Source organism: Crocuta crocuta, unplaced genomic scaffold (genome assembly GCF_008692635.1).
Source record: "Crocuta crocuta isolate KB4526 unplaced genomic scaffold, BGI_CrCroc_1.0 scaffold431, whole genome shotgun sequence".
Classification (NCBI taxonomy): domain Eukaryota; kingdom Metazoa; phylum Chordata; class Mammalia; order Carnivora; family Hyaenidae; genus Crocuta; species Crocuta crocuta.
The window spans coordinates 5,653,005-5,680,036 of NW_027528859.1; the positions used below are offsets into that span (position 1 = coordinate 5,653,005).

Genomic DNA, 27,032 nt, shown 5'->3' on the forward strand with positions numbered 1-27,032 from the left:
TAATGGAGACTGCATGGAAAGATCCTTCCCCAAAACAGACTTGGCTCTGGGTTTAGATCCTGAATTAGTCATCTCTATTTGATTAAGAGTTTCTGTTTTCTCTGAACCTAAATAAACCAGCTTTTCCACAGAGTTTGTTAGATGCTTTGTGCCTGAGCCTACCTTTTCTGTAAGTGAACTGAACAAAGAACCAACAGCACATTTCACTCCGTTCAGCTCAGGGAAAGAGACAGTCTTGTCCTTCTCATTCTTGACAGTAGTTAAAGGTGGCATTTGATCCCCAGGCATTTTCTGTTCTGCATTATTACTAATACTATTGTGTTTAAGTGATTTTTTATCTCTTGAAAGGGAACCATATCTATTAATCTCCTCTTCCTTCTCTGCTAAATATTCTGACACGGTTTCTACCAAACACTGAAGCTCATCCATTGTATCAACATAGTCCTCCTTGGGTTCCTCAAGAGAGGAAGGGGTCATCTCTTCCATGGGGCACCCAGAAAGATCTACAAGTGTGTTTGCATCACGATTCATCTTTTGTAATGGGGATGCTGGATTTGTAACATCATATTCTTCAGAACAGCCTCCAATATGATGGATACTGGATGGATGACTTATTGGTGACAGCAGACTTTCCTGCTTATCAGTAAGAGGAGAACTCAAAAGTTCCTCAGAAGTACTACTAGTAGAATCTTCAAGATTATCTAATGGAGTGAAATTAGTGACATGCTGGTTTAAGCCAGATGATTTTTCACAGTTCTTATAATCACCAGAAAGATCATAATCATGATTTTCCAACTTAGTGGTCCACATGCCACTCTTGACCACAAAGCCATTTTTATAAGGGTGCAAAATTGGGTAATTTTGTTTCTTCCTTTCAGTGTGGCAAATGTTACAATTTTCAGTTTCAGGGTATGTACTTTTGAAGTCAGTGTTAGTTCCCGATCTATCATTGTACTGTGTTCTTTGACTGTCTTCAAAATCACAGTATAAGGGCTTATTTTTTCTTCTCCTATCTACCGTATCATATTTCTGAGCATAACTGGAGAACACAGATGTTTCATACTTAAAGTCAAAGTTAAAGGCAGTAGAGAATTCAGTTTCTTGGCCCTGTGTTGGTATCTTTTTCCAATTCTTATACTTCTGTTGTTCTTGTCGGTTGTAAGATTTATCAGTTTTTGAAAGAGTTCTAATTTCTTTTATTTCTGCTTCCTTTATGTTACGGTGTTCTAGAAACTCTTGTGATATTTCCCCCTCTATCTCATCATATATACCTTCTTGCTCTTCATAGTCAATATCAGAGAAAGCTGAAATAATCCTAATTTTGTCATTTTTAGCCTGCAAGCCTTGTCTGATATAAAAGGAAAAAATTGGAGGAACAGTAAGACAAAGAAAAAAGAAGAAAACAGGGAAAAGAAACAAATTATAACATTTAGTGCACATTCAATGAGAAAACTAAAATAGTTTGACAAAAACCATTCAGACTAAAAACATATGATAAAAAATTTACATGTTCTTAAATCAGCATTAAAGCAATTTAGTCAAATAGTTTTTTCCACTTCAAAAAAGAACTGCTATAATAATAACTTAAAATACTGTACTTCACTTGCTACCATAGCTTTTTAGGATCCTTTTATTTTCTAAGAAAGATAGAGACAAAATGAACATGTTTCCTCAATATTTTGAATGTATTTGCAATGCCCAAGTTTAGAACTGCTAAGTATTTGATGAAAATATATCAAGGGATTTCAAGAAACCTAAATTTGTTGATGAATTTGGGTCTGAAAAGAAGTCAAGCTGTTAACTTACTGAAAGTTATTATTTGAGGCAGTATAGTCAAGAATATGGTCAAATATATTTCTTTTTTTTTTTTTTCAAATATATTTCTTTTAAAAAGAAAAAATTTCCACATAATAAATCTTTGACTGTCAAAAGGCAAACCCTATTACAGGAGCAACAAGAGCATATTATTTAAAGCATGACAATTTGTTTGTGAAATTTAAAGCTACAGGCATTGAGGATCACCGTGAAATAACAAGCTTTCCCTATATTGATTATAACACTAGAAGCCATAAGTCAATATAGCTTAAGTCAATAAATACCTAAGATACTTGACCTTTCTTTCAGTTACATTAGAAACTGCCCACTTCCTGTGTACTCAAGTTGGGGTATACAGAGGACCTGCAGACTAGAAGCCTGTGAGCCTAGTATGTTCTTTTATAGATCTAACATCCAACTGTATTTATTTAGGAAACAGAAAGATGATGACGGTGGTCATTTAGTCACTAAAAATCTTCAAGGGAGAGACTGAAGAGGTATTAATAATAAACTTAAAGAGATATTCTGTTGGCGCCTCTGAACACTAGAGATACTCTGGCTATATCTAATAGAGTCCAACTCTATTTTCAAATCTCAAATTACGGGCTTTTATATAATTTATTTAAGTTTCCAGTTATTCTGGATTCATTAGGTAAAAGCCCATTTGACTGGGGTACCTAGCTGGCTCAGTAGGTGGAGGATGCAACTCTTGATCTCAGGACTGTGAGTTCAAGTCCTGTATACCACATTGGGTATAGAGATTATTGAAAAATAAAATAGTTTTCAAAAAAGCCATGTGGTTGAGTGAGGAAATCCAATTTAACATTTTTTTTTTAACACGGAGTTTCATTATTCTCCAGTATCCTCAAAAACTCAAACTAAACTAACTTCAGCCTAGAAGTCTTATATTTCAACTTTAATCAATAGATAGCCATTGCTATAGTGAATTAAGCTATTTATTTTTACACTTCTAATTAACTGGTAGGTACTAAGAACATGTTTGTTCCCTCAGGATTTTAAATATTCTTACTAAAAAACTGTGCAACTTAAGGACTCAGACCATCTCTAAGAACTTAGTATTTACAGTAAGAGAGAAGTTTAAAAAAAAAAAATGCTGGTGATAAAATTTCTTCAAAAATATTTAAAGGATAAATCATTTCAAAAATTTAAGTTAAAAATGTCTATCATAAAAGCTTACTTAAAAATTACATTAATTTTTCTCTGGTGGAGATGAAAAACTATTTACTCTTTAACCTCATTTCTTATACTGATACAATAAAACCAAATTTATATGGCAACAAGTTAAAAACATTTTGGGAAATAATCTGTAATTTGAAGTATATTACTAATACTCATCTAAGCATTATTATAGCAGTAGTCCAAGAAGTAATCAAAATAATCATAGGGTAATAATTAAATAAAATGTAGTCATTTAGGCTGATGTAACATTATTGCTGGCCTACACATCTAAAACTTGGAAACATAGAGGGAAAGAAGGTCAAAAGTCGTGGATTTTTGCTATTATTTTTTTCTTAAAGTAGGAGAGTATAAACAACTAAAATCAAATAAAATATGCAAATGTTCATTGATAAATCAGCAAGGAGTAAAGACCAACTACAGTAGAATTCCTGGCATGTTTCTTTTTAAAATCAGATTATAAAGAGTAAAAATTCTATGTGATATTTGATATGTGAAAAAGTTTCATTTAAAATATTCCCACAGATGACAGTAAGCTGAGACAGAATGTTGTATAGCAGGTAGGCAACTATCTGAGGCTTGGGATAAATATTCTCCAGTTTGGCAAGGTGAGCAAAAAGAAATGATATTATGTTACGGGATGGTGATTTTTAGCAACCAACAGTATGAGCTAAACTGGAATGTTTTTTAAAATATTAACCTCCAACCAATAATTAATTCAGGTTAATTATTATTAACCTGGCAAGGATCATCAATGAACGCTACCATCAATGTATAAAATATTGTTGGGGAAACAGAATAATGACACAATCTAGAGTGTCACCCCAGATATCCTAATTACAAAGGGCAACGTTACATTGGAAAATCTGGTATATACCAAATTTCTTAACTCAGAGGTCAAACTAAACATAACCAATAAAAAGGCAAAGTAACATAATGTGTCTGCTGATGCACTATGAAGGAAACATCTATTGTAATGTTTTTGCCAAAAACGTTTAACCTGATTCTAAACATGAAGAAACAATCAGCCAAACCAAAACAGGGTATATTCTCAAAGCAACTGGCTGGACTCTTCAAAAACTATTAGATTATAGTAGACTACAGAAATAGGAAATCAAATGTAATGTACCATGATCACTAATTGGATCCTAGATCAAAATGGAAAAAAGGAAATACACAGAAGATTATTGGGACAACTAGAGGAATTTAAATATGGTCCATATATTAAATAGTATCATTGTATTATTAAATTTCTTGAATGTGATCATTGTATGGAGACTATGTAAGAGAAAGTTCTTTCTCTTGGGATCTATATGCTAAAGTACTTCCTGGCAAGGTAACATGGTATCTGAAACTTACTTTCACAAAGTTCAGGAAAAAAATGCATGCACCTATGAACCTACATTAGAGAGAATGAAATAAAAAGTAAATGTGGCAAAATGTTAACATAATTGATGAATCTAGATAACATGAATATGGGTGTTGATTGTAGTATTTTTCAAAATTTTGTTTGGATTTTTTAAGTTGGGGGAAGGGCAAGAAGCATACATGTATATATTTGTTTTTATACTCATAAATGTATGAGAGTAGTCTATGGAAGGGTGGTGCGAGAACTAGATGACAGGAAGGGATGGGGTAGAGGAGGACAGGTGTGAATGGGAGATTCCTCACTATATGCGTTATTACACCTTAACATTTTTGTAACCATGTTTTGTGTACTTAAAAGTTTTCTAAAGCTCCAGCAAAAGTACTGAATCTGCTATGAAGAGATCATCTAAAGTTCCCAGGGAAATATTTAGGTAGAAAGGATTATCCAAACATTTAACATCTGTGATTTTTTTTTAATCTTGATGAAAAGTGTATCAGAATCACTGCGCTGGGCAGAGTCATGAGCTGGGTTTTTTTTTAGCCATCCACCCCAAGTGAGCATGCTCTCACCAGGTGAAAATCACTGATCATAAAGAGAAATATTAGTAACAGAAATGTCTAAATGTGAATGTATAAAAGAGGGAAAAAAAGACTAATAATCTATACAGAATGGCTGGAGCTTGGCTTTTCAGGTTGCTATACTTCCACTACCACCTCAGGTTAAAGCATCCAAATATTGTCAGTTGTATTTCCAAGACTACATACTAGGAAGAGAAAATGCTTTGTTTCCAATACCTACCTGAGGGCCCGCCGCTCTGGATAATCAAGATCATAACTTTGCATAGAGTCATTGCAAGAATCCCGGGAACTGCCCTGAAGTAGCAGCTGCTGTGGCAATCGCACAGGCACAGGAAACTGGTGCACAGAAGCATTGGGCTGGGAAGTCGTATGGTAAGGAGGTGGGATGCTATTGCTGGTTTCACTGCGATAGTCACTATCTCGGTCATCAACGGCACTATCAGGATCTTCAAAAGCTGTGAAATAAGCACAAAGCATTCCAGCTTCACTTAGTTCTTCAGAATTTTCTCCCGCTTCTAACTTAAGTAGCCACAAGCCTGGACCATGAGGACAAGAACACATGAACCAAGTGACCTCAATGCCATATAGAAAACTATTTCAGTTAATACAAGTTTCTTTCCTTATGAGACAAGATTTCATTTTAGTGCTCATTCTTAAGAGGAGTTCCAAGTTGCATTTTCCCAGTTCAGAGTTCTATGGAATTCTGACTCTCTAGCTATCATAACTCTAGTAAAAATCTGTTTTTAAATGTCATAGATTCTAGTATTTACTATTATAAAAATGGGCAGAAGAGAAATTCTCATTTGAAGTTGGCTTGCTGATTTCAGACTTTAAAAATATACAGCTGAGGGGCGCCTGGGTGGCTCAGTCGGTTAAGCATCCGACTTCAGCTCAGGTCATGATCTCATAGTTCATGGGTTCGAGCCATGCGTTAGGCTCTGTGCTGATTGCCAGCTCAAAGCCTGGAGCCTGCTTCATATTCTGTGTCTCCCTCTTTCTCTGACCCTCCCCTGCTCACAGTCTCTCTCTCTCTCTCAGAAATAAATAAAACATTTAAAAATATATATATACAGCTGAACCCAATAAGCAGGTCCAACATCAGAAGCTGGTCAGGTAATCAGTAAGGTCAAAGCCAAGGTTCAGCAGTTAAGCCAAAAGCTTGACTAAGAACAGCAGCAGTTTTTTGTTTTTAAGTACTATGCTAATTTTTTTTTTTTTTTTAAGTAAGCTCCACCACCACTGTGGGGCTTGAACTCATGACCCCATAATCAAGAGTCACATGCTTTACTGACTGAGCCAGACATGCACTCCAGAACAGTCTCACTATCTTGCTTCAACAGGTTTTTCTAACAACTCCTATCAAGTACCTACACCCTAGGACTCAGAATTTCCATCTGAAGCCTGGTCTAAAGAGGAAAACATAAGCACTGCCAATGGAATCTTGCTGACAATGCAGCCAAGTTTATCTAACAACAGTGACTATAATTTCATAAAATTACGTCTGCTTTTCAGAACAGCACCTGACTAGCTAGTTTTATTCTTGGTATTAGCTGAACTGATAGCCGTTACAAATCCTGCTCCAAGCAAAAATGAAAATATTTAACTCTATGCTTATAAAGGGAGATCAACCTAATAGTGCTTTATAGTTATTTTATAGAGAAGCCATTTCTGACACAATTCCCATATGTGTTCAATTAACAAGGTCCCATATGTCCTATCTTGCCAATTTCCTATTTGGCTCAGTGAGGAAAAGGAATTATTTATCATCCCAAAATGGAGATGGATTCCTCCTATTAGTAATTTTTTAAAAAAATCTTGGTTCTTATGTGGGCAGTGAAAGGCTTCTGAAGACCATAAGATTGGGCTTTCACAATCACTCATGTAGGAGATAATAACCTGCATTCATGCAGTGGAAATGGAACAGAGTTAACCAACTGGAAAAAAAAATCCAGACAGAAGTGATAAAACCTGGGGACAAATAGATGGTAACAGGGAAATGACACCTTGGCTTGCACACTAGGACTATATGGTGGATAGTAATTCCAGTAAAAGAGACAAGGAAGCACAAACATGGGAGTTTTACAAGCAAGGAAGAAAATTTGAACACTGGATTCCAGACAACACTTGTGGGTACAGCTGGGAGTAGGTGTAGAAGATCTCATGAGCTTTTTCCCCTTTGAGTTTAAGGCAACATATGAGCACAAGAAAAGGAGAATGATCATAACCTCAGGAGAAAAAAATTAGTATGAAAAAGAGGCTAACTTTAAAATGGTCAGGAATAGTATTGGTCAAACCATGGCGAATACACAGCATTCTCCTCAGAAAGCATTCTGATCACACATTAGGAAAAAGAGACTTTTAGAGGCATTGATTTCAGATCTTGATACATTTGTTGTTCTGAAAACTAGAAAGAAAGGATCAAGCAATAAAAACCAGCATGTCTTTCAGAAACTACAGATGGATTTTTCCTAGGTACAGATGGAAGGACAGGGGCAACAAAGGAGACAAAGCCAAAAAGCCTACTTAAATTCCAGCAGGAAAAGTATCAACACATAACCCAGAGAACCAAAGAGGAAGCAGTGATAGACAATATTACTGATTGAGGCCAGAGTTAGGAGCCCATGACTCAGAGCTAGAAACTACCCTTAGTTTTTCACTGCATCTGACCTCTTATTCCTAAATAATGCTCTGCTTTTTTATTTTGCTAGGCTAAAGGGAAGAATACTCTAAAATTCTCCTAAAGGCTGACATTTCTGTACTAAAGAAATAAAGGGCAGGGCTCCTGGGCAGCTCAGCTGGTTAAACATCTGCCTCTTGAGCAAAAATCAAGAGAGGCAGATGTTTAACCAGCTGAGGTCAAGATATCACAGTTCGTGAGATCAAGCCCTGAGCTGAGCTCTGCTTTGATGATGCAGAGCCTACCTGGGATTCTCTCCCTCTGTCTCTGCACCCACCGCCCTTGCTCATGCTTGCTCTCTTTGCCTCCCTCTCTCAAAATAAACAAACTTACAAAATAAAGGGCAAATATTAAGAAACAAAGTGTTTATGGAAAGAAGAGGTTAGGAGTAGAAGAGAATATGAAAAGTAGGAGGGGACAGGAGAAAGGAAATACAAAAAAGTGAGGTGAGACAACAGGAGAGAAACAGAAAAAAGGTAGATGAGAGCAAAGACCAGCTTTTCTCCCCTGACACCATCCTCAATCTCCCTAGAAAGTAAACCTCCTGGCACCACCAAGGCTGATTAGAAACTAAAAAGGGAAATTAAGGAAAAGGCTTGACTCAAAGAATTGTGCTTTTAATGTGGCAGTGATGATCTCTTACTGGCTCTATTCTCTCTTCCACAACACCACTGCAGCTAAAACAAAAAAACTCCTGGTTTCAGTGAGAAAGAAAACCTGTGTGCAGGGTTGGTTATTCAGTTTAAGGAGGACTTGTGAGCTAGTATGAGGGCAAAAATAGAAAAGGCTGGGAAAATTAACTCATTCAAGTGTTTATTGAGTGCCTAGAAGTACAAGGGTAAACAACACAGAAGATTCAGAGTATAGAGTCATTCTAACAGGAGAGAGAAAATATGGATCCAAATACAAGAAAATAACGATCATGAGAACAGTACAACCCAATGCTATATCAGTTGAAGGTAAGGTCACTTCCCGTTAGTGTGAGCAGGGAAAGTTTTATGGAGATGACTGTGAAAGACTGGTAGGTTTTCAACAAGGTAAGTTGGGAGGGAAATACCTACTAGAATCTGGATCAAAATAATGGCATGAGTAAAGGCCAGAAAGTGAAAAAGCCTATATTTTTTTTTTTTAAAAAACCACTTTGGTAGTCACATAAAAGGACATGGAAGGGAATGATAGAAAATAAACCTAGGGAACATAATCTAGGCTGGGTCAAAAATGACCCAGGTCATTTTAGGTCATGATCTCGCGGTTCGTGGGTTCGAGCCCCGCGTCAGGCTCTGTGCTGACTGCCAGCTCAGAGCCTGGAGCCTGTTTCAGTCTGTGACTCCCTCTCTCTCTGACCCTCCCCTGCTCAAACTGTCTCTCTCTCTCTCTCCTAGAAATAAATAAAACATTAAAAAAAAAAATTAAAAAAAAAAAAAATGAGCCTCAGGTACAGAGAAGGCACTCAAACAATACTGAATGAAATACTGAACAATGAGGCTTTCTGGTATGTGGTGTTCCTGGATTGAATCCCTGTCTTTAAATCCAGAGTACAGATAGAACTTTATCAGCCTGAGAAAAAAGGAAAAAGAAATCAAACCATTTTTTTTCATGGCTTAGTTACTTTTCTCTACTTGAAAACCTTAATTTATCTCAGCTTTCTTACACTACCTTTGAGCAGTGTTTCTCTAATGGAAATACTCAGGATTCAAATGGCAGAATGTATATATTCATGAGAAATCCCAGGGACAGAACAAAATTTGGCCCCTTTTAGCACCTGCTGGATACCTAAGCACAACCAAATCCCCTGTAAGAAAGGTCACAGCCAGTAACGTCAGCCTAAGGCTGTGTGTCTTGCTGGAAAGGGCTAACTGTCCACTCTCAAAGCTCTAGAATGAAGCTGGCCTCCCGCCTAGCTGGGCTGCTTCAAGAAAAGTCAAACCCTGTCCTCAGTCTCCTGTTCACAAAAAGACTTCCATAATGAACTTTCTTCTAGTCACTGCACTCCTTAGCCAAGAGACCAAAGAGGGTTTCCTATACTAGGAACTGATGGTATTACTTATCTCTGGGAAGGAAAAATCAAGAGATACTGCTAAGATTATAACTAGGACTTTGTTTGAAATATCTTTCTCTCCTCCCTCCCTCCCTCTCTCTCTTTAAAAAACCTAACCTGAAAGGATGTGCTATTCCACTGCAAGTAATGGTCTCTTGAGATTTAAGTAGGGGAGAAGGGGAGAATGGAATTATATATGCTTATATGCATGAATATCCTGCTTCATAGTTCAGAGGGAGTGTGTTAAAGGGTAAGATAAAAAATTTTTTTAAGGATAAAATCAAGAAAATTATAAGGAATTCAATTTCTTACGTACTCTGCTGCTCTCCCCAGCCCAAATAGGTCCAGTGACCTAAGAAAACCGCAAATGGTAGCAAAAAAGAAGAGTGACAGAGACAATTTTAGGAATAATTCAAAGATCATTTCCCCAACCCACCAATTATTAAACACCTTACCTTGCTTGAGCATGCCCATTAATTTCACATAATATGTAGACAGCTTTCTGTCTTCTATTAAGCAGGAGACAAATCTACAAAGTACCCCTGGCTCTCTATAATTTATTATATAGAGAATAACAAAAAAAAANAAAAAAAAAAAAAAAAACAGCTTCTGCATTTTTTTTTAAAGTTTTGTTTATTTAATTAGTCTTTATACCCAACATGGAACTCAAACTCATGACCCTGGGATCAAGAGTCACATGCTCCTCTGACTGAGACAGCCAGGCACTCCTTGCTTCTACACTATTTAAAACCTCCTTCTGGCCCAGGTCTCAGATCATCATCATTTAGGAGCAAATATAACCTTCCTTATTCAAAATGACAAAAATTCAACCTGTCTCTAAGAAATCCTTCCTTCTCTTGATGTTTGCCAAATCTGATCCTACCATGGTATATCCCTGAGAATCTCAGACCGAACACCGTGGAAAAGAGAGTAATTCCCTTGTCTGGGAGCAATCATGTCCAATTTTGACACTCTTTAAAAGGCGAAAGAATGGCATTAACCTCTAATCTTCCAATATGTAATAAAACACTATTACTGACCATCTAAAACTAAACCCTTTAGATGCTCAGAGAGAACCACTTTTTCTTCTGAACTGCACATAGAATTTAATAAAATCCATTAAAACACAGAAGCTTTGAATGACAAGAGAAAACTGGACATTTTCTACTCATTTTTCAGAATAAAAACTTCAACATTAATTAAATTTAAATCTAAATCCTATTCCACACCCAAAATTGAATTTGAGGCAACTAATGTGATGCACGCACACACACACAAAATCACTAAAAATAGGCCTTTATCCCAAGAAACAAGGAGTAATTTAGCTTTGTAATTAAGAATATGAGTATTCACGCCAACACTACGTTCTTTTTAGCTCTGCCACTACGGGCTATATGGTCTTGAAGAAGTTATTACAGACGTTTCCTCCAGGTAATATAAGAAAAGTACAAGTCTCATTGGTTACTGAAGGATTATAAAAGATCATCCATATAAAGTACCTAGCACAGGTCCTTGGAACAGGGCAAGCAATGGGCATTTCTTGTTGTTTTGTCTTTGTTTGCCTTCTAAGTTCCTAATGAATAAATAGCAGGAGGATCCATACACTGACAACCCTCATGTCTGCTAAGGGATTGTCAATGTCTGGGTTAGAAAGTCTTCAGATTTCTTTTTTTTTTTTTTTTTTANACTGACTAAGCCACCCAGGCGCCCCGAAAGTGTTCAGATTTCTGAGGATACAATTCCCTTGAAAATCTGTGGTTAAGACTCAAAACTCTGGAAGCACTGAATGATGTCAAAACAGGCTGGTTTCATTACCTGAGCCAACTCCCAATCCTGGGGATATGAGCCTACTACTACTCAGTCACAGTATTTAATTTAACTATACACTGGAAATCAGTTTTCTTCCTATACTTATCTTCTTCCTACTACCACCCTCTTTTTCTCACCCCTCAAAAAGAATATGTTGGCTTACTATGACATTTTATAATTTTAATAATTTATTTAACACTCTAAAAGAAAATCCTCCAGGCTACACCATGGTTGTCATAACAACTGTGAGAGAGTAATTACCTTGCTTCTTAAAAAAAAAAAAATCACATAGCACTTCAGAACATGCCTATCACCCTAGATTGCTCCAGGCAAGTGACAATGCTATTTCTCCAGAAACTCTGGACCCAAAGGAGCCTCTCATTCAAGGACACTGCCTCATCCTTGAATGTACCACAGCACTGCATAGCAGTTTCCTGTACATAGTAGGTGTTCAATAGATATCTCTTATTGTGAATAAACCAAATGAATAGTTTGATGTCATCTACTAGGTACAACCCTAAGCCATGAAAATAAGTTATACTCTCTGACCAACCAGTTCCCTATTGTCACTCAAGGTGGTACCATTATAAAAGAAACAACACCAGTTTAATTAAGCAAGTTTCCTTCCCCACTCCAAAAATGCACTAAAACGTCTCACTAGCCAGTAGAACAATACTGAGAATCATTAGGTTTTGCTAAGCATAAATACCAATAAAGGGGGTGAGGGATATTCCAGGAAATGGAAATTATACATGCAAAAGTACATTCAGTGAACTTGAAACACAGTTCTAGCATATCTGAATAGGAGCCTGCAGGGTTAGAAAAGAACCTAATCAGAGGAGGTCTTAGGTAATGTTTAGAAATTTAACAATGTTAGGAATTTGGAATTATCTGGAGATTAATGCAGAGCTGTCAGTCTTTTTTTTCCTTTAATTCCAGTACAGTTAATATTCAGTGTTATACTGGTTTCAGGTGTACAATATGGTGATTCAACAATTCTATACATTACTCAGTGCTCATCATGGTAAGTATACTCTTAATTCTCTTCACCTATTTCTCCCATCCCCCTCACCCTGCTCCCATCTGGTAATCTGTTCTCTACAGCTGACAGTCTGTATTTTAGTTTGTCTCTTTGTCTCCTTTGCTCATTTGCTTAGTTTCTTAAATTCCACATAGGAATGAAATAATATGGAATTAAGCACAGGAAAGACAGAATCAGATTTGTCATTTTAGAAAGAGAATGGTGGTACAATGTGGTCAAAAGTTTGTAGGGTAGGTGGACTGGAAACTGGGTGTCAGGAAGGCTGGTAAGGAAGCTACTACACTGGCCTGATGATGACTTGAACTAGGAAAGTGGCAGAGGGAATGGTGAGAGTGGGTACATTTGTGAGATAAAATATATAGGGTTTAATAAGTAATTGAATGTAAGAAGTGAGGAGAATAAAGTCTAAATAATATTGCCCAGGTTTTTAGCTTGAGCTACTGGGTGGATATGACATCATTCATTACGAGAAATACAAGAGAGGGGCAGGTTGAAGGAAATGATGAATTAGATTATTGACTTTAAGGTATTTATGTGATATCTCAAATGAAAATGTCTGGGAGACAGCTGAATATATGGTTGTGGAGCTGAGGAAAGATATGTGGAGTTGTCAGTTTTCAGAATACAAGGTGGCATGACATCAGAGATTTTCCTGCTTTGTTCCTTGCTACATCCTTAGTCCCTAAACACTGCTTAGCACAAAATAAGAGCTCAACAAATGTGTAAATCATGTAGGAAAATTAAAATATAAATATATAGGAACAATGAGGCAGAATGCAGGATAAGGGGGGAGGGAATACTGTACAGAGGGGATGAGGGAAACCTACAAATCAGCCATATTTAAAAAGCAAACAAAGAAGGGATGGGAAGGGAAGAGAAAAAACAAAGGACAAAAAATGTTGGTGAAGCTGTGGAGACACTGACATTTTTATACATGGTTGGCAAGAATGCAAAGTGGTAGGTCACTTTGGAAAATAATCTTGGCATTTCTTATTAAAATATATACATATCATAAAACCCAGCAACCCTCTCATATGTATTTACCCCCCAAAAAAAATTAAAACATGTTCACATAAAATCCTATACATGAATGTTCACAGTTGGTTAATTCATATTCACTAATAACTGTAAACAAATATCCATTTGATGAATAAATAAACCATGGTATATCCATATAATTGAGTACTATTCAGGAATAAAAAGGTATGAACTGAAACACACAGATGAATCTCTAATGCAGTATGATAAATGAAACAACAAAAAAAACCAAAAAAGACAAAACAAAAGCTACATGCTACATGATTCTACTTATATGACTTCTGGAAAAGGCAATACAACAAAGGCAGAAAACAAATTAGGGTTTGCATGGGCCAGAAGTGGAAGAGGTGTTTAGAGGTGTTTCTAAACCCCTTCAACGGGGTTTAGAAAACTTTTAGGACTGATGGAACTGCTGTATATCTTAACTATGGTTGTGGTTACAAGATTGTATGTGTGTTTTGACAAACATAGTACTGTACACTGTGAGGGAGATTTATACTCTATGTAAATTATATCTTAATAAAATTTTAAAAAAGAAAGAGAGAGGAGAAAGAAGGAAGGAAGGAAGGGAAGAAAGAGAGAAAGAGAGAGAGAAAGAGAGAGAGAAAGAGAGAAAGAGAGAAAGAGAGAAAGAGAGAAAGAAAAGAAAAGAAAGAATCCATGAAAGAGGGTTTGAAGAAGCCAGAGAGGAAGAAAACCAGGGCAGTATCATCTCTGAATCAAAAAACAAAAACCAACAAACAAACAAAAAAAACCCCAAAAGAACAAGATTTCAAGAAGGCAATGGTCAACAAGTGTTAACTGCTACAGAACAGTCAAACAAAATGAAACTGAAAAAGGCCTACTGGATTTAGAAATAAAGAGGTTACTAAAAACTTTGATAGGAATGTTAATGAGTCAAAGCTGGAATATAGACTGCTTAGAAGCAAATGGAAGCACATACAATGGAATAAGGGAGGTATCAAAAGATTCCACAATTCCTACAGTAAAACATTGAATGTGAGCAAGGTGGAAGATACTGCTTATCACAGAATGCAAAAAAGGAAGCAAGCAGGGAACAGACGGTGGCCAAATGTGTCACAGAAAAAAACTAAGTACACTAAGAGCCTCTTATAAAACCAGCAACATTCTCAAATTGGGCATTTGCACATATCAAATGTGTGTCAAACTGACAATTTTAATGAGTATGCTAATGTTTCCCACCTCCCTAGAGCCTCAAACCTCTTCAGTTCACATACTTAACAAGCGAATAACCAACTGCTCTGTAGTTCAGTGGCACCTGATGCTAAGAGTCAGGCAGTCTAGAAAACAAGAGCCTCTACTGGCAATGACATTGTCTTTACAATGTTATGAGCTCTGGGCAGATTAGCATTACCAAGTGTACCTCAAGCCCCAAACCACTGAACTCCTGGCACTTCAAAACCAGAAACCACAAAAACATTTCAAAAATGCCTCTTTACTTATCTCCCAAGTCCAACCTGTCAATAAGCTTAATAGTTAATTCCACTCTCAAGTCTCCTTCCTACTGTCCCTTTCTCAGTCCTTATCAAGGAATCCATTATCTCATGCCTGAATTATTGCAGATTTTGGCTGGACTTGTGACCTTCTAATCTCTGTCCCATTCAGTCCACTCAGCAGATGGCAACTAAACTAATTTTCCTAAGTCCAGCTTCTGATCACATTGTTACCCTTTTGGTAATTTATAACTTCTCATTATCTGTAAAAAGAGTGTATTTATCTTCTCAGCTTTTAAAGCCCTCTATAATCTGATACCAAATAAATATCAAATCTCACTGTCAACCATTTCCCCAAAGCAGTCTTTGTTACTGACAAACAGGTATTATTATAGTTCCTATGCTTGCCACACCTGGGAGATAGGGGAATGAGCCTGATTTCCCCTATTTGTCCCTCAACTTCTGAAGCTAGAATGCACTTCATTTCTACTCCTTGTTGGTTTAATAAAAAGGGTTTTGAGTTTTGGAACCAGATAAACCTAGGTTCAAAGCCATCTCTTACTAACTATGTGGTCTTAGGCTGGTTAACTTCTCTGCCCTTCTATTCATCATCTATAAGAAATGAAGAGTTAAAAACACCTCTCAAATTTGCATAAAAATAGAAAATCAAGTATGTAGCACTTAGCTCCATGTTGGGCATCTGACTTCAGCTCAGGTCATGATCTCCTGGTCCATGAGCTCAAGCCCCTCTGTGCTGTCAGCACAGAGCCTGGAGCCAGTTTTGGATTCTATTTCTCCCTCTCTCTCTGCCCTTCTGCCACTCATGCTCGGTCTTTCTCTCCCCCAAAAAATAAACATTTAAAAAATACACATTAGGAAAACTCTAGGAAACCAAATTTAAAATCCACAATGATAGAAAGCCTATCAGTGGTTGCTTAGAGCCAGGAGTGGGGAGAAGGATGAACTACACAAATGGCATGAGAAAATATTTAGAGGTAATGGAAATGTTCTGTATCTTGACTGTGGTGACAGTTTCACTGGTATATACACCTATCAAAACTAATCAAACTGTGCACTTCTAATGGGTCTTTTGTATAAAGTTCATTTTTAAAAAACACCTGTTTTACTAAAATTTAAAAAATAAAAAATTCCATTCCCACATAAAAAAAAAAGAAAAAGAAAATGAACACCTGTTCTAGAACTTATTTTATTGCTTGACTTTGTCCAACCTCTCCATCCCATCCCATCCCTTCCCTAGCCTAGGCTATTAAGTTCCTTGAGTGTAAGATTTAAGTCTTATATTTCCTTTATATTCCTCTTAATGCTTGGCACAGAAATCCAGAACTGAAGAAGATAATAAATGAATAAAAGCAGATTCCTCTTAATCTTAGAAAGCAGGGTCTTTAAAATTTAATAAAATTACTTGACAGGGTGCTTGGCTGGCTCAGTCGGTAGAGTACGCGACCTTTGATCTTGAGGTTGGGTAGGAGCCGCAGGTTGAGTGTAGAGATTACTTGAAAATAAAACCTTAAAAGAAAACTACAACACACTTTGTTTTTTAAAAGAATTTTTTAAATGTTTTATTGTAGCGAAAGAGAGAGAGAGAGAGAGAGAGAGAATCCCAAACAGACTCTGCATTGACAGCAGCGAGCCTAACGTGGGGCTTAAACTCACAGTGAGATCATAACCTGAGCGAAAGTCAGATGCTCAATCAACCGAGCCCCCAGGCACCAGCCCCTACAACACACTTAAAAAATAATAATAAGACTCAGGTTACAAAATGCCACCCTATTCCCAAAAATTCTAATTCAAAACGCCAGAAGTAGCTTAAGAATCTGTATTTGTCTTCGTTTGAGTCTGCCTTTTCAGGGAGAAGCTGAGACTCTCATGCTGATGCTGAATTACAATTTGAAAAATAAAGCTATAATTTCCTATATGAACAACCAGTCTCTCAGTCAAAAGCCTAGTGCTCCTGCACTGATGGAAGGAGGCAGCCAGATGGACTATACTACTGAGCACAAAGACAAGTTCAAAGTGAGCACAGGTAGGGGCGCCTGGGTGGCTTAGTCGGTTAAGCGTCCGACTTTCGCTTAGGTCATGATCTCGCGGTTCGTGGGTTCGAGCCCCGCGTCGGGCTCTGTGCTGACTGCCAGCTCAGAGCCCGGAGCCTATTTCGGAGTCTGTGTCTCCCTCTCTCTCTGACCCTCCCCTGCTCACACTGTCTCTCTCTCTATCCTAGAAATAAATAAAACATTAAAAAAAATTTTAAAAAAACAAAAAACAAAAAAAACCAAAGTGAGCATAGGTAAATGAAAAAACTCTAGTAGGTCCAGGACCCAATTAAAAATGAATCCTCTTTAATATAAGGCAAAGTTTCTTCAATTATCCCTGTTGACTGGGCTACAGCAACATACTCACAGGCTTCTTGTTCTGTTTATTTCATCTTGTTTCTAGTGGAAAACATTAGAAATCAGAAATAGTCGCATTAAAAAATAAGATCTATAATTACCAAACAAAACACCCCCAGGCAACTGTTATATCACCAATTAGTCCAGTGATGGTCAATTTTTCCATGACAATGAAATGACAGGATATTTGAACCTCAGACTTCAAGTGAACAGCCATCTGTCTAGGCAATGACAGGACTCACCTACCAATTACTAAATTGTAGTAATTACCAGGTAACTCACAAAGGACAATAAAGTCAACCATTAGAAATTATTCCATTCTCCCTTTCAAGACAGTAGATTATATAAGTACTATAGAACTTCCCTTTCCATTGAAAATAATTTTTTAAAAATACAAAAAACAGAAGCAAAAACAAAAAAAATATTAAGAAAAGTACTTCAAACCTAACATAAGAGAATTAAAAAACCAAAAAAAAAAGCTATTGACCAAACTTCTTTGTGAACATGTGTATTAAAATATAAAACCCAGCATTATAGTAAAAGAATAATTTACCATAATCAAGTAGGGCATATTGTAGGAAAGCAAAGATGATTTATTATTAGAAACTGATTAATGCACTCATCACATTGAACTGGGTAATAGCCATTTTGAAATGTTCAACATTTCCTTATTTTTAATATAGAAGCCCTACTGAAGTATAAGATGCAGTAAAGTACACAAATCATAAGGGTACTGTTCAATGATTACTAGGAACACACTCATGTAACTAGCACAGATCAACAAACAGGAATAGATCATTTTTAACTTTTTGAGAGACCTCCATACTGTTCTCTAGAGTGCCTACACCAGTTTTCATTTCCACCAACAGTGCAAGAGGGTTCCCCTTTCTCTGCATCCTCTCCAACATTTATTTCTTGTGTTAATTTTAGCCATTGTGACAGGTGTGAGGGGGTATCTCACCATGATTTTTATTTGTATTTTCCTGATGATGAGTGATATTGATCATCTTTTCATATGTCTGCTAGCCATCTGGGTATCTTCTTTGGAAATGGTCTATTCATGTCTTCTGCCCCCCCTTTTTTTTTTTTAATTTTATTTATTTGAGAGAGACAGAGAGAGAGAAAGCATCCCAAGCAGGCTCCACACTCAGAATGGAGCCAGATGCAGGGCTCCATCCCACAATCCTGGGATCATGACTTGAACCAATATCAAGAGTTGGAGGCCTGAGTGAGTCACCCAGGTGCCCCATGTTCTGCCCATTTCTTACCTGGATTGTTTTTTGGGTGAGTTTGAAAAGTTCTTTATAGATTTCATATATTAACCCTTTATCAGATAGGTCATTTGCAAATATCTCCTCCCATTCTATAGAACTACCCTATAATCCAGTAATTGCATTACTAGGTATTTACCCAAAGGATACAACAATACAGATTTGAAGGGGCATATGCACCTGGATGTTTACAGCAACATCATCATCCATAACCAAACTATGGAGGGAGCCAAATGTCCACAGACTAATGAATGGATAAAGAAGATATGGTTATTTATATACGATGATATATTATTTAGCCATCAAAAAGAATGAAATCTTGCCATTTGCAACAATATGGATGGAGCTAGAATTTATTATGCTAAGCAAAATAAGTCAGTGAGAGAGACAAATACTTTAGGAGTTCACTCATGTGGAATGTAAGAAACAAAACAGTTGTGGGGTGCCTAGGTGGCTCAGTTGGCTAAGCATCTGACTTTTGATTTTGGCTCAGATCATGATCTCAAGGTTTGTTCGTTCGAGCCCTGTATTGGGCTCTGTGCTGACAGCTCAGAGCCTGGAACCTGCTTCAGATTCTGTGTCTCCCTCTCTCTGTCCCTCCCCCACTCACACTCTGTCTCTCTCTCTCTCTCTCTCCCTCTCTCTCTCTCTCTCCCTCTCTCTCTCAAAACATTACAAATTTTTCAATAAATAAAAATTTGAAAATAAAAAAATAAAGCATCTAGATCAGAGAAGTCTAATTTTAATATGCAGCATCTTTATTATAATTCATAAATACATTGGAAACTGACATGGATCCTTAATTTTAAAAAAATCTAATATCGAGGGGTGGCTGGATGGCTCAGTTGGTTAAGCGTCTGACTTTGGCTCAGGTAATGATCTCTTGGTTCATGAGTTCAAGTCCTGTGTCAGGCTCTGTGCTGACAGCTCACAGCCTGGAGCCTGGTTTGGATTCTGTGTCTCCCTCTCTCTCTGCCCCTCCTCCACTCACACTTTCTCTCTCAAAAATGAACAAACATTTTTTAAAAATCTAGGATCTCAAAAAAGAGAAGGAAGGAAAGAAGGGAGGGAGGGAGGAACAGAAAAGATCAATGCCCAGCAGACCTCTTCCTACCCCTTTTCAGTCATTCAACTAGCCTTTGGACCAGTTATTTCTTCTATCCAGCACACTTTCCCCCAGAGAGACACATTGCTAACCATCTCCAACTTTTACTCAAAAGTCATTTTCTGTGGTTTATACACTAACCACCTTATTTATAATTACAACTTCAATTCTAGCATTCCCAATTACCTTGAACCACCTACTCTTTAATTGGTCCACTCTCTAAATTCCCATATAATTTCCTTATTCATTATATTTACTGTCTGTCTCCTCCCACCCAGAATCTTTGTGTGTTTTGCTTCCTGATATATCCTAAGCACCTAGAACAGAACCAAGAATGTATCATAAAAGGTTTTTAAGGCACCTGGCTGGCTGGCTCAGAAGAGCATGTGACTTTTTTTTTTTTTAATGTTTTATTTTTTTCTGAGAGAGAGACAGCATGAGAAGGGGAAGGTTAGAGAGAGAGGGAGACACAGAATCTGAAACAGGCTCTGAGCTAGGTGTCAGCACAGAGCCTGACGTGGGGCCTGAACCCACAAACCGTGAGATCATGACCTGAGCCGAAGTCGGACGCTTAACCGACTGAGCCACTCAGGCGCCCCGAGCATGTGACTCTTAATCTTGGGGTCATGAGTCTGAACACCATGTTGGGTGTAGAGATTACCAAAAATTAACTTTTAGAATGTTTGTAGAAGGATCAAAAGATAGAGGGAAAAAGGGGAAGGGAAAAGGGGCATTGTGGCTAGATGTGAGAATATGAGCATCAGCAGCAGAAATATAAATAGGTACAAACTTTCTAGAGAATAACTTGACAATGCCTACCACAATTTAAAATGTGTATAACCCTTAATCCAATAATTTGGCTTAACAGAAATGCACTAATTCAACTAGTATCTATTGAGCAAAGGTATTGGGAATACACAGATAAGCATTTCTCTTACTCATGAAATTTATGGCCTGAAGAACAAAAATAACAAACAATCATACATATTAAGTAACTATGAAGGAAAGGTACCATAAAGGTACACAAAAGGATATATAATAGGGAAGGGAGATCCATATGCATATTTACAAAAAAACACATTTGTACAATGTTGCTCACTCTAGCACTGTTTAAATAGCAAAAATTTGGGAAAAATCCGAATATCCATATTCAGGAGGAATTTTAAATTGTACATTTCAAATGAAATGTAAATAGCAAAAATTTGGGAAAAATCCGAATATCCGTATTTGGGAGGAATTTTAAATTGTACATTTCAAATGAAATATGTCAAATTTGAATTTGATCAATCTTGCAGTTCAACCACCAAGTTACCAAAAATTATAAAGGACAGAAGAGTAAACTATGCTATGGGAATATATTGAGCAAAATTTACAATATGGGAAACTTTAAGTCAAACAAAGCCATGTAATTAAATGGCTTTGTCGCTTCAATAAAAAACTGGAAGGAAAAAATTAAGAGATGGAGAAGGAACCCAAAGATTAAAAAAGAACTATATGATGTATCAAAAAAGACAACACAGGCAAAAATAAATTATCTTTAGTGATGTACACTTGAGTGATAAGATATAAAGCAAGACAGTCATTATCAGAAAGATTGGTAGAGTAGTTACTTTTAGGGAGAAGGAAATTATGTCTGGGAAAGGGCTTGTGGAGAGCTTTCTAGGAGGCCTGACAAAGGCCTATTTTTTGCCTGTCTTGTATTAATTCATTAAACTTGAAATGTCTGTTTTATGAAATTGTGTATCTCTGTTATCTTCTACAACAGATTTTTTAATGCATCAAACAAACTGGGTATATCACTACAATCACTGCCATCTGATTGTTTCATTCCCCTCAAGTCTTCAAAGGCTCCTCATTGTCTTCAAAATAAAAAACAGCTTGCTACAGCTCTCAAATCCTGAAAGATATGAAGACTCTATGCCTCATTTCTTATCCTGCTCCACTCTTATCCCCTGCCCTGAGATCATCCAGAATTTTCAACATGCTTATAAGTCACGCTTTTTTATGTTAGTGTCTTAGTACCATAAACTCCTTTTTCCTTCTTAACTGACTCCTACTCATCTTTCAAAACTTAATTTATGCCAGAGGTTTTGAAAGAAGGAAGGATCAACAGGTAGAGCACAGGAAAATTTTAGGGAAGAGAAATTATTCTGTATCATATTATTAGGGTGAATATGTGTCATTATACATTTGCCAAAACCCACAGAACACACAATGCAAACAGTGAACCATTATGTAGCCTACGGACTTTTGTTGACTTTTAAATTCTTTTTCAATTTAAGTAATCATCTTCTCTGGGAAGGCTTTCCTAACCATCCAAAACTTGGATTCAGTTGTTTTCCTCTACTTTCACTTAATTACATGGTAGTAAGTGTATTTCCTCTCTGGACTTGAGCTCACTATTAAGGTCAAGAGCTTTCATCTCTATACCCCCAGTGCCTAGCTAGCATGGTTCTTAGCATGAGGAACAGGTGTCCAATACTTGTTTGTGCAATGAATAATTCTAACAATTGTTGATCTCTACAATGTTTCTGTTAATCATGTTTAACCAATCAAATTCAATTCTTACCACTCTGAACCAATGAAGCCAATAATAAGAAACCATAAGATGATCATGTTTTTACGGAATAACAGACGGTTGTGTATATATAACAAGTACTGTGCCCAGGTTAGGCACTTAAGTACTGTAATTAAACTTTTTTTTTAAGATTTTATTTTTTAAGAATCTCTACACCCAACATGGAGCTAAAATTCACAACCCCAAGATCAATATTTGCATGCTCTGCTGCCTAAGCCAGCTAGGCTCAACTGAAACTTGAATACATTAATCTGACATTTTTAACATACATAATTGTGTGCCATATTAATTGAACATAAATGATAATAAGTTGATGTTAATAACTGCAATTAGCCACCACAAATTCTTTCTGGAAAAAGATAGGATAGAAATAAATGAGTCAGAAGACTACAATTAACATTATTTTTATCAGCCAAACCATATTGTTACAATTTCTCTTTTCTTTGTTAGTTTGCCAACACCTATAATCATCAGTATCAACTCTTATACGGATACCACATGTACAGTGTAAAACTCAGCACCCACTCTTACTGACAGAAGTCCTAGACTCACTGCACTGTCCTACTAAAATAAGACTCCCTGTACACTCTGTGGAGACTATAACCAGTATATCTTCCTGATTCTGAGAGTCCTAATCCTGGACTAAAGGTTGCAAAACTGTGAAGTGACTCATCCTTTACTCCCACTACCCAGGGAGGATGTTCCAGCCAGTTATTGGCCAGGAATGAGGGAGTGGGGTGGGCTATCTTTTGAATCTTCCCTTCATAATTTTCTTTTATCCTACTATGAATATCTTTCTTTTCAATCAATACATTCCAATTAGCTTCTTCAAAAGTCATCTCTGAACTCATCTCTTCTGAAAAGACTTCCTGAACAAACCATTCTTAACCATTTGCTTCTTATCTAGCCACCTTAGCACTTTACTCTCTACTTCCAAGGTATTACTATTGAAAATACGCTGAAAGAAATTATCCAAAATTAAAATATATGCAGAAAGCTAGGTTGATAAACCAAAGAAGGAAGTTTGAACAGCACACCAGACAGAGGAAGGGACCACTTATTAAGAGCCAAAATAGGAAGTCAGAAATAAAAGGACCAGGATGGTAGACAGGGAAAGACAGGCTAAGCAGGAAGGAGATTCTAAGTCAGTCAAGACACAAGAACTATCACCTATGGCTGTTTTCATTGTCTTCTCTGAAATATGATTTATAGGAAGGCTGGCTATACCTAAAGGCCAAGGGAGGAAAAAGTCTCATACTTTGCTAGTAGGGGTGAAAACATTACAGCCTCTATAGAAGACAATTCTTCAAAATCTTCCAAAATGCTATATGTATTGTTAAAGACAAAATGCTATGACTCAGTAACTCCACTACTGGCTATGATCCAATACATATACTTGTATGAAATTATACATGGGGTGCCTGGGTGACTCAGTCAGCTGAGCATTGAACTTCGACTCAGGTCATAATCTCACAGTTCATGAGTTCGAGTCCTGCATTGGGCTCTCTGCTGTCAGCATGGAGCCTGCTTTGAACCCTCTGTCTGTCTGTCTGTCTGTCTCTCTCTCTCTGCCCCTCCACTGTTCATGCGCGCACACTCTTTCTCAAAAATAAGCTTTTAAAAAAATTATGCATGTAAAATAGCAACTTTAGCCAATATCAGAAGCAACTTAAATGTCCTTTAATAGCAATTCCAATCCTAGGCATATACCCACAAGAATCAAAAACAAGTATTCAAACAAATACTTTTAACAATCATTCACAGCAGCTCTACTAGTAACAGCCAAAAGCTAAAAACAACCTAATGTCCATCAACTGATGAATGAATAAACAAAATGTGGTATACTCATACAATTATTCAGCCTCAAAAAGGGAGGATATCCTAACAAAGAAAAAAGGAGACAAAGCAAAACAAAATAGACTCTTAAATAAAGAGAACAAACTAGTGGTTATCAGAGGAGACGTGGGGTTGAGAGAGATGGGTGAAATAAGGGGACTAGGAGTACACTTATTGTGAGAAACACTGAATAATGTATAGGATTCTTGAATCACTATATTGCTCACCTGAAGCTAATATAACTAATGTTAATTATGCTGGAAACAATTTTTTAAATTTATGTTTATTTCGAGAGAATGTGAGTGAGCTGGGGAGGGGCAGAGAAAGAAAATCCCAAGCAAGCTCCACGCTGTCAGCACAAAGCCTGATGGCAAGGTTCAGTCCCATGAACTTCGAGATCATGACCTGAGCCGAAATCAAGAGCTGGTCACTTAACCGACTGAAGCACCCAGTCTCCCCCGAATTTTTAAAATATGGAACGCTTCACAAGTTTGCTTGTCACCTTGTGCAGGGGCCATGATTACTGAAAACAAATTTTAAAATAAATAAAAATAAAAAACAAAAGAAAGCTATCCTGATACATGCTACAACACAGATGAACCTTGCAAGTATTATGCTAACTGAAGAGGGCATTCACAAAAGGCCATATATTGTATGATTCTGTTTATATGAAATATCCAAAATAGGTAAATCCATAAAGGCAGAAAGTAGATAAGTGACTGTCAGCACCTGGGAGTGGGGGGAAGAATGGGGACTGACTGCTTAATGAATACAGGGTCTCCTTTAGGGGTGATGACAATGTTTTGGAATTATATAGAGGTGATGATTACATAGCACTGTGAATATACTAAATGTCACTGAATTATATACTATAAAATGGTTTTAATTTTATAAATTAATTTCACTTTATTTTTTAAAATGTCCAGGGGCGCCTGGGTAGCTCAGTCAGTTGAGTGTCCGACTTCAGCTCAAGTCACGATCTCACGATTTGTGGGTTCAAGCCCTGCATCAGGCTCTGTGCTTACAGCTCAGAGCCTGGAGTCTCCTTCAGATTCTGTGTCTCCTTCTCTCTCTCTGCCCCTCCCCTGCTTGCACTCTGTCTCACTCTGTCTCTCAAAAAAATAAATGTAAAAAAATAAATAAAAATAAAAATGAATGAATGAATAAGTAAATAAACAAAATGTCCATTAATAGGGACTGGCTCCATACATGTAATACATAAATATATCAAGTGAAAAAAAAGGCAAGGTATGTTAACACTATGCAAAGCATACTACCTTTTGTGAGGGGAACTTTAAGTATATTATATATGTTTGTGAATGTATAAACTCTTTCTAGAGAAATCCACAATAAATGGCAAAAGTGGCTGCCTTGAGGCAGAAACTGAATAGCTGAAGGATAGCATTGAGGAGGAAAAATTGTTTTTCATAGCATACCCTGCATCTTTTGACACAAAAATGAAATTTATGCATGTGGTTCCTTTAAAAAATGAAAGGAAAAGGAAGGGGTTCTAGGTTCAAGGTAACCAAGAATCTGCTATCTAGCGAACACCAACATGATTAGGATACTTTAATACAAAAGCCACAATAGGAGACTCAAGTGTGGTACATGGTGGAGGAAAAATGGCAAAGATGCCTTCTGGGATTTTAGAAATGAGAAGGGGAAAATAGAGGAAATTGACGAGGTAGGAGAATCTTTAGGATAGAGTCCAGCTAGTCAAGCAATCCTATTTTCCTGAAGGGCATGTGGTTCTAGATAAGTAAATGGAAGTAATTAGGAATGCAATATTTGATCTGCTTCCATTGCTCATAGTTAATAGGTCTACATTCATAAGACACCAAAATTTTAAGTTGCACAAAGCTTTCAATCCTTGAATTAGAAAGGAGAGAGAATAGGTGATAAGACACACCAGGTTCCTAAAGTAAGAAAGGGCTCTCAAAGGAGTGAATCTGTCAAACTAGTCCAGCTCTGTGTATCTTCACACTTTGAAGAAAACAACAGAGGGACTCATTTTCTTCAGCTGAGTAGCAAGTACAACTTTGGTATCATTCTACTCTCTCTAGGCCAATATAGTCAGCATATAATTTGCCATCTTTTTAATCCTCTCCCAATACTTTAATTTATCCTATGAATAATCTTTCCTTTCAATCAACACATTTTAATTTGCTACTTAAATATCATCTCTAAACTCATCTCTCTGGAAAGACTTCTTGAACAAATTTTATTGTATTCTCAACTATTTGCTTATTCCTCTGCCACCAGAAAACTTTCCCTGTATTTCCAGGGCACTGCTATACCCCTGAGTATCATCACACACGTTAACATACTAAAGTTACTGCATTTGTCCTCTTCTGATATGTATGTAGCTTATGAGCTAAATCTTCTGATTCTTTGTCCATCCTCCCATTAATCCTCCTGCCCTTCTTCCGTGAACCTCACAATATATTCTCTGGTCTATGTATCTATTCATTAAAAACACCAATATTCCAAGAAAATATAGAAGTCTTTGGGGAGGAAGACACAAAAAGATGTAACAGATAAACTTGTATGCAGAAACTTTGAGTTTCTTTTCTGTGATGCTTACCTGGAATTTCCAATTTTCACAAGAAAAGTTAAGAAAAGTAGGACAGATCTCATGCTGTCTAGTATCTGCTAAAAAGTCTTTATTTCTACAAAGAATAAACATGAACACTTTAATGCTGACAAATTACCTTATGATACAGTTGACAAGAGTTTCATTATTACCAGTATCACATACCAGTTACCTGATTATGAGTCTAAATCAGTCTTAATTACAGAAGCATCCTAGGAAACTGA

General features: G+C 36.9%; 1 protein-coding gene across 3 annotated transcripts in view; it reads right to left on the reverse strand.

Annotated features, from left to right (window-relative positions):
* The window catches only part of UNC13B (unc-13 homolog B), a 215,387-nt gene that overhangs the window by 100,351 nt on the left and 88,004 nt on the right, over nt 1–27,032 (reverse strand). For all 3 annotated transcript variants that reach the window (XM_077756252.1, XM_077756251.1, XM_077756253.1), the window contains exon 8: nt 5,180–5,414. In XM_077756252.1, the coding sequence (XP_077612378.1) occupies nt 5,180–5,414 (235 nt within the window). The remainder of the gene's footprint in view (nt 1–5,179; nt 5,415–27,032) is intronic.